Below are 8,297 nucleotides of genomic sequence, written 5' to 3'. Positions count from 1 at the left end.
CAACCAGACCCTGCTCGACTCAGTGTGTTGCTTTCACTCGATGCGTATTACCGCAACCACAATACGAAGATTGGTGGAGGGGCATGTAGTGTTGAGGAAACAGGTAGGCTGCAGAAGGACTTAGACAGATTAGGAGAATGGGCAAAAAAGTGGCAAATGAAACACAATGTTGGAAAATGTATGGTCATGGTAGAAGAAATAAATGTGCGGACTGTTTTCTAAACAGGGAGAAAATTCAAAAATCTGAGATGCAAAGGGACTTGGGAGTTGTTGTGCAGAACACCCTAAAGGTTAACTTGCAGGTAGAGTTGGTGGTGAGGAAGGCAAATGCAATGTTTGCATTCATTTCAAGAGGTCTAAAATACAGGAGCAGGGATGTGATGCTGAGGCTTTATCAGGCACTGGTGAGGCCTCATCTTGAGAATTGTGACTTGTTCTGGGCTCCCTATCTAAGAAAAGATGTTCAGGCATTGGAGAGGGTTCAGGGGCAGTTCAAAAGGATGATTCCGGGAATGAAAGGGTTATCATACGAGGAACGTTTGATAACTCTGGGCCTGTACTTGCTGGAATTGGAAGGATGAGGGGGATCTTACTGAAACCTTTTGAATGTTGAAAGGGCTAGATAGAGTAGTTGCGGAAAGGATGTTTCCTATGGTGGGGGAGTCTAGGACAAGAGGTCACAGCCTCAGGATAGACGGGTGACCATCCAAAACAGATATTCAGAGAAATTTCTTCTGCCAGAGGTAGTGAATTTGTGAAATTTATTACCACAGGCAGCTGTGGTGACCAGGTTGTTGGATGTATTTAAGGCGGAGATTGATATGTTCTTGATTGTCCACGACATCAAAGATTACCGGAAGAAGGCTGGATAGTGGTGCTGAAGAGGGAAAAAAAGGATCAACCATGATTGAATGATGGAGCAGACTTGATGGGCAGAATGGCCTCATTCTGCTCCTATGTCTTATGGCCTTATTTTCTAGTCTTTGCTCTCTATACACAAACAAAGACAGACATACAACCAATATACAAAAGATGACAAACTGGGCAAAAAGAATGAGATAAGTAACACTGAGAACACGAGTTAGAATCCTTGAGAGTGAATCCATCGGTTGTCGAATCAGTTCACAGTTGAGCTGAGTGAAGTTTTCCATTCTAGTTCAGGAGCCTGATGGTCGAGGGGTAATAACTGTTCCTGAACCTGGTGGTGTGGGTCCTGAGGCTCCTGTACCACCTGCCTGATGGCAGCAATGAGAAGAGAGTATGGCCTGGATGGCAGGGGTCCTTGATGATAGATGCTACTTTCTTGTGACTGCACTCCTTGTAGATGTGCTCAATGGTGGGGAGGGCATCTCCTGTGACGGACTGGGCCGTACCCACCTCTTTTTGTAGGATTTTTTCTTCTTGGGCATTGGGATTTCCATACCCGGTCGTGATGCCACCAGTCTACAAGCTCTCCACTGTGCATTTTTTTTTTAATTAGGTGCAATCGTGAACAATAGCCAGAACAGAAATGCTGATCAAGTCGACTAGTTCCCAAAGAGAACTCTGATACACCAATCAAATGATTCACTGCTGCTCAGTGATAGAATTCAAAAAATCATGTGTAAAATTAAAAAACATTAAAGAATAGTAGAAATACTGGAGTCATGGTGATCATGATGGTCTGCTGGAGAGAGACATCTATACACATGCTGTCCTCCGTAATTCAAAGAGATTGAAGGATGAGGTTGCAGGGTGACAAAACGTGGCAGGAGAACTTGAAATTAAAACTAATCCCTACCGGGAGAAAACAGCATCTGTTCTTTCCGCACTGTTCTCCAGCAGTTTAGCACTGTCTTTTAACATTACAGAACAGAGATCATAGGTTCATGTTACAATATTGGTAACAAGAGTGACAACTAGAAAGAGGAACTTACAAACGTTTGTAGAGGGTGCCAGAGAATGACTTCTTCGAGCTCATCTGTGAAACAGCTCAAATTCCTCTCTTTAATGTCTCCTTTTTCCCCTATTCAAGGGTACAGGAGTCCTGTTGGAGTCCGTGATCTACAACTGCATTCAAACTGCAGTTCTTCACAGCAGTGGGTTCCCGCTCCCAGAGCTTGCTGACTGCCCATTTTTGATATCTCCGGGGTGGCCTGGGAGACGTGTATCTTTGGGGTGCGGCCTTGCGCAGCCCCTGTGGACTGGATTCCATGGCAGTGTGGCCAACTGAAGCGTTACAAAAGATTGAAACATTGAGTCAGGGGGTGCGGCATCAGAGGCCTCTGCACTGGAGTGAAGTTCATGTTTGCTCTCCCTCTCCTCCTCCACCTCTCCCCCATCTGTCTCCCCCTCTCCCCCTCCCTCTCCACCTCTCTCTCTCCTCTCTCTCTCTGCCACCAGAGGATGGGACTGGAATCTTGGGTCTTGGGCAAGGTTTGATCGCTGTGGATGGGACTCTGTAGTTCATGTTAAGATGTGTTTCTGATCTCTGGTTGCTCCTTTTTTTTTGCTATTTTGTGTGATTTTGGTCAGGACGGACTGGCTCTGCGGCCTGCAGGCAACGAGTGATGGCGTGAGATTGAGCTGAACTCAAATAAACGGAACATTCCTGGACTGGTTGAAGAACTCTGCGGTTTGATGTTTTATATTCTGTGTTTTATTCGCTTGTTTCATTTTGTTGTTTGCACAATTTGTTCTGTTTTCTGCACGTTGGGTGTTTGACCTTTTTCTTTGAACGGGATCCACGGTGTTTCACTGTTTCGTGGCTGTCTGTGGGAAGACAAATCTCAGGGTTGAATACTGCACACGTACTTTGATAACAAATGTACTTTGAACTTGAAATAAATAAATCTTGCAAGTTTTCATCACTTTTTTATATTTGAAAAATAACCCTCGTACATATTAAAAATATATACAAAGAAACTACAAAATCTTTATATTCAGGTCATTAATTAGTGTTAACCTATTTTTAAAAATTATAACACCACTGTCATTTAAGTGACCACTAGTCTGTTCAAGGGGCTTCCCCACTGGCCTCAGCCCTCCAGTTGAGGTACTGGACATCCCGTTGCCCTGGGTGACCAACAAGTTTTGGCCAAATCAAAGTGTCAGGCTTGCTCACACTGACAACCCCAGCCTGCACATTCAGGCACCTCGCATCTCCACCCAGCCAATAGGATTCAGCTGCCGATCATTCCAGACTCATCACCGGCAGCCTATTGAAACCCAGATCTCATCCGCACTCCTTGTTCACTCATCGAACCAACTGACCTGAAATAGTTATTCCCAGCCTTCACTCTCCCTGTCTAAAGTTTACCTTGTTGCCTGTTTCTGTTTCTCTCTTCTTTTATGGCCCCTCGTGGCTTGTTATTTTGCAGTCTATTATTAAAGTTATTGTTCACGGCTGAATCGTCTCTGCTGTTCTGCTTTTGGGATAAGCCTCCTCGACATTCCCTGACACAAAGTACTTCCGTCACTGAGTTGCTGATATTCCAGCACACTTGTAGTCTGCCTCGGTACACCCGTACATCAGAGAGTCAGTCCGCTGTTACACAGCTGCTGCGAGGAATGAACTGTGACACGAGCTCTTGCATCTTCTCCACATCCTCTTAGCAAATCCACATTCTGCAAAGAGCTGGGTGACCACAGGAATGTGTTTTTTTAATTTATTGCACAAACAATTTACAAGAATAAACTTTATTACGTCACCATAAGTTATAGGAGCAGAATGAGGCCATTCAGCCCATCAATTCTGCTCCACCATTCCATCATGGCTGATTTATTTTCCATCTCAAGCCCATTCTCCTCCCTTCTCCCTGCAACCTTTAACTCCCTGACTAATCAGGAACCTACCAAGCTCTGCTTTAAATATGCCCACTGATTTGGCCTCCACAGCTGTGTATTGCAATGAATTCCACAGGTTCACCATTCTCTGGCTAAAGAAATTCCTCCTCATCTCTGTTCTAAATGGCTATCCTTCTATTCTGAGGCTGTGCCCTCAGATCCAAGACTTGCCCAGAATCGGAAACATCCTCTCCATGTCCACTCCATCTAGGCCTCTCAGTAATGCAGAGGTTTCAATGAGACCCCTGCACCCCCAGCATTCTTCTAAACTCCAGCGAGTACAAGCCCAGAGTTATCAAACACCACAGACAGCACCCTGTCTGGATGCATCTCAGCATGATGTGCACATCTCTGTCTGTGACACAAGAAACTGTTTATTTCATTGATGTGGGACAGATAAAGCCAATCTGTAACTTAATCTTGCTCAAGTCACTGAGAGCTCTCTGTTGTTCTTCCTACTACAATGAAAGAGGAGATATTTTCAGCTACTTCCTTATTTATCACATCCCCAAAAGGCAAGGTCAGTCTTTTCAGCCGTGAAACTAATTAGGCAGTATTATTATCTTCCCTCAGAACAAATCCAGTCCCTCCAATCTCCCCTCAGACGAAACTCAGCCCGTCCGATCTCCCCTCAGACCAAACCCAGTCCGTCCGATCTCCCCTCAGGCCAAACCCAGTCCATCCGATCTCCCCTCAGACCAAACCCCGCCCGTCCGATCTCCCCTCAGACCAAACCCAGTCCGTCCGATCTCCCCTCAGACCAAACCCAGTCCGTCCGATGTCCCCTCAGACCAAACCCAATCTGTCCGATCTCCCCTCAGACCAAACCCAGCCCGACCGATCTCTCCTCAGACCAAACCCAGCCCGTCCGATCTCCCCTCAGACCAAACCCAGCCCGCCCGATCTCCCCTCAGACCAAACCCAGTCTGTCTGATCTCCCCTCAGACCAAACCCAGCCCGCCCGATCTCCCCTCAGACCAAACCCAGTCTGTCCGATCTCACCTTAGACCAAACCCAGTCTGTCCGATCTCCCCTCAGACCAAACCCCATCTGTCCCATCTCCCCTCAGACCAAACCCAGCCCGTCCGATCTCACCTTAGACCAAACCCAGTCTGTCCGATCTCCCCTCAGACCAAACCCAGTCTGTCCGATCTCACCTTAGACCAAACCCAGTCTGTCCGATCTCCCCTCAGACCAAACCCCATCCATCCCATATCCCCTCAGACCAAACCTATTCTGTTTGACACGAGGAATTCTGCAGATGCTGGAAATTCAAGCAACACACATCAAAGTTGCTGGTGAACGCAGCAGGCCAGGCAGCATCTCTAGGAAGAGGTACAGTCGATGTTTCGGGCTGAGACCCTTCGTCAGGTCTGTCAGATCTCCCCTCAAACAAACCCCAGTCTCTGTGATCTCTCCACTGTCTCTCCTCAGGATAAACCCACTCTCTGATCACACCTCAGTCACTCCTGAAAACAAAGCCATTCTTTATGATCTCACCTCAGAACAATCCAGTCCCAAGTGGAGGGGGAGGTGAATATGGAGACATTGATTGGCATCATTTAGCAGATGAAGCTGCTAGATATGGTTACAATAATCACAAAACTCCATTTCCTGAGGAACTCCAACCGACAGCCTACCAACGGGAGCTGGTGCCACCGTCTGCATGATTGGCACCCCTCGTTACTATCAGAGAGGGGGAGCAGGGCAGCAAATCAAACTGAGAATATAACATACACCACACTGTTCAGTGTAAAACAACTTAAAGATATTACTAAGGATATCAGGACACGTGTGCTCAGAGACAATCCTCAAGAGCTTTTCCAAACAACCAGCCATCAGAGATAACTTTGAGGAAAGGAGATTGATTATAATGTGTTTCCATCCAAATATGCCCTCGGCTTTGCCAGATACACAGTGACATGGTGGGGGAACAAGTGAGGAACTGAAGAACACAATATTGACTGTTACGGGTGTTAACAGAGGGGACCCAGTGGACGTATTAGCCAGATGTTACCAGAGGAAAAGTGAACATCCCACTGCATTTGCATCCCGTTTATGGACTGTGTTCCAAGGGGTTTATGGAACAGCATTAGAGTGGGGCCATTTAGATGGTTGGGGACACTGGTGTCTCACTGTACCGATGAATCTAAAAAGGCACTGGAAATGTTTGATCCTTCTGAACCCACACATACTGAGGCATGGGACTGAGGAAAATGTGTGGAGCGAGGGAAGAGGAGATACAAAGACCAACTAAACCCCTGAATGGGAAGGTGATGCCTATTAAAAGTTAGGCACCTGCCTGGAGAAATGAGGGTAGGGAACCCACCCCGAGGGTCTCCCTGTCACGCTATCAAGGGACAAGGAAGGGCAGAGGAATTGGAACAGGGCCAGGAACAGGGAGAACTGAAGGTGGAGTAATTAAATGCTATATCTGTGGCCAAGAGGGACACATGAAGAGAGAATGTCCAAACCTGAGACAACAAAGAGCAGAGCAATGCAGTTCATCCTTGGAGGGGCCAGAAAGACCAAGCCCATGAAATAACATGGTGGAGACACCATCATCCAGGGAATTGTACCCTGAGCCTGAATGATAGTGTCAGGCCTCACCAACATGGGTGTGTGACACAAGGTAGGATGAAACTGGAAACCTCTAGTGAGTGGTAGGGTCAGAGGCTGCCCTGTTACCTTTTTATGGAACACTGGAGGATCCCAAACCACCATCAACACCACTAATATAAGAAACGTAAATTGGAAGATACAAGGTAGAATTATCCCAAGTGGATTCGCAGGACATTTACAAGTGGGACATGTGAGTGTACCATTGGAAGTTAGAATAGGAGACATAGCATCCATAGAACCATACAACACTACAGCACAGAAGACTGGCTATTTGGCCCTTCTAGTCCGTGCCGAAACATTATTCCACTCGTCCCATTGACCTGCATCCAGTCCATAACCCTCCAGACCTCTCCCATCCATGTTCCTATCCAATTTATTCTTAAAACTTAAGAGTGAGCCCACATTTACCACGTCAGATGGCAGCTCATTCCACACTCCAACCACTCTCTGAGTGAAGAAGTTCCCCCTAAACCTTTCCCCTTTCACCCTAAAGCCATGTCCTCTGGTATTTATCTCTCCTAATCTAAGTGGAAAGAGCCTATTCACATTTACTCTGTCTCTACCCCTCATAATTTTGTAAACCTCTATCAAATCTCCCCACATTCTTCTACACTCCAAGGAATAAAGTCCTAACCTGTTCACTCTTTCCCTGTAACTCAAATCCTGAAGACCCACCAACATCCTGGTAAATCTTCTCTGTACTCTTTCAATCTTACTGATATCCTTCCTATAGTTAGGTGACCAGAACTGTACACAATACTCCAAATTTGGCCTCACCAATGTCTTATACAACCTCCCTGTAAAATCTCAACTCCTATACTCAATGCTTTGATTTATGAATGCCAGGATGCCAAAAGCCTTCTTGCAAACCCTGTCTACCTGTGACACCACTTTCAGGGAATTATGTATCTGAACTCCCAGATGTCTTTGTTCCTCCACACTCCTCAGTGCCCTACCATTTACTGTGTATGTCCTACCTTGATTTGTCCTTCCAAAATGCCACATCTCACACTTGTCTGCAGTAAATTCTATCTGTCATTTTCTGGCCCATTTTTCCAGTTGGTCCAGATCCCTCTGCAAGCTTTCAAAGCTGTCCTCGCTGTCCACAACGCCTCCAATCTTAGTGTCATCAGCAAGCTTGCTAATCTAATTTACCACGTTATTATCTAGATCATTGATATAGACAACAAACAACAATGGTGCCAGCAGAGATCCATGAGGAACACCACCAGTCACAGGCCTCCAGTCTGAGAAGCAATCATCCACTACCACTCTCTGTCTTCCCCCACACAGCCAATTTCAAATCCAGTTTACAACCTCTCCATGGATACCTAGTGTCTGAACCTTCTGAACTAACCTCCCATGTGGGACCTTGTCAAAGGCCTTACTGAAGTCCACATAGACAACATCCACAGCCCTTCGTTTGTCTGCTTTCTTGGTAACCTCCTCAAAAAGACTCTACAAGATTAATTAAACACGATCTACCATGCACAAAGCCATGCTGACTATCCTTAATCAGCCCTTGGCTGTCCAAATACTCGTATATCCAATCTCTCAGAACACCTTCCAATAATTTACCTACTACTGATGTCAGGCTCACCGGCCTGTAATCACCTGGTTTACTTTTGGAGCCTTTTTTAAACAACAGAACAACATGAGCTACCCTCCAATCCTCCGGCACCATACCCGTGGCTCAGGATATTTTAAATATTTCTGCTGGGGCCCCGGTAATTTCTACACTAGTCTCTCTCAAGGCCAGAGGAAATATCATGTCAGGCCCCAGGGATTTATCTACCTTTATTCGCTGTAAGGCAGCAAGCACCTCCTCCTCTTTAATCTCTATATGTTCC

The 8,297-nt window shown here is 46.1% G+C and overlaps 1 protein-coding gene across 1 annotated transcript in view; it reads right to left on the bottom strand.

The window, feature by feature from the left end:
* Positions 1-2,070: 2,070 nt before the first annotated feature.
* The window catches only part of LOC134347359 (uncharacterized), an 80,611-nt gene continuing 74,384 nt past the window's right edge, over positions 2,071-8,297 (bottom strand). The window contains exon 13 of the mRNA XM_063049751.1: positions 2,071-2,208. Coding sequence (XP_062905821.1) covers positions 2,071-2,208 — 138 coding nt within the window. The remainder of the gene's footprint in view (positions 2,209-8,297) is intronic.

The sequence above is a fragment of the Mobula hypostoma genome, chromosome 5 (assembly GCF_963921235.1).
Source record: "Mobula hypostoma chromosome 5, sMobHyp1.1, whole genome shotgun sequence".
NCBI classification, from domain to species: Eukaryota; Metazoa; Chordata; class Chondrichthyes; order Myliobatiformes; family Myliobatidae; genus Mobula; species Mobula hypostoma.
This window is presented reverse-complemented; position numbering and strand designations above follow the sequence as displayed.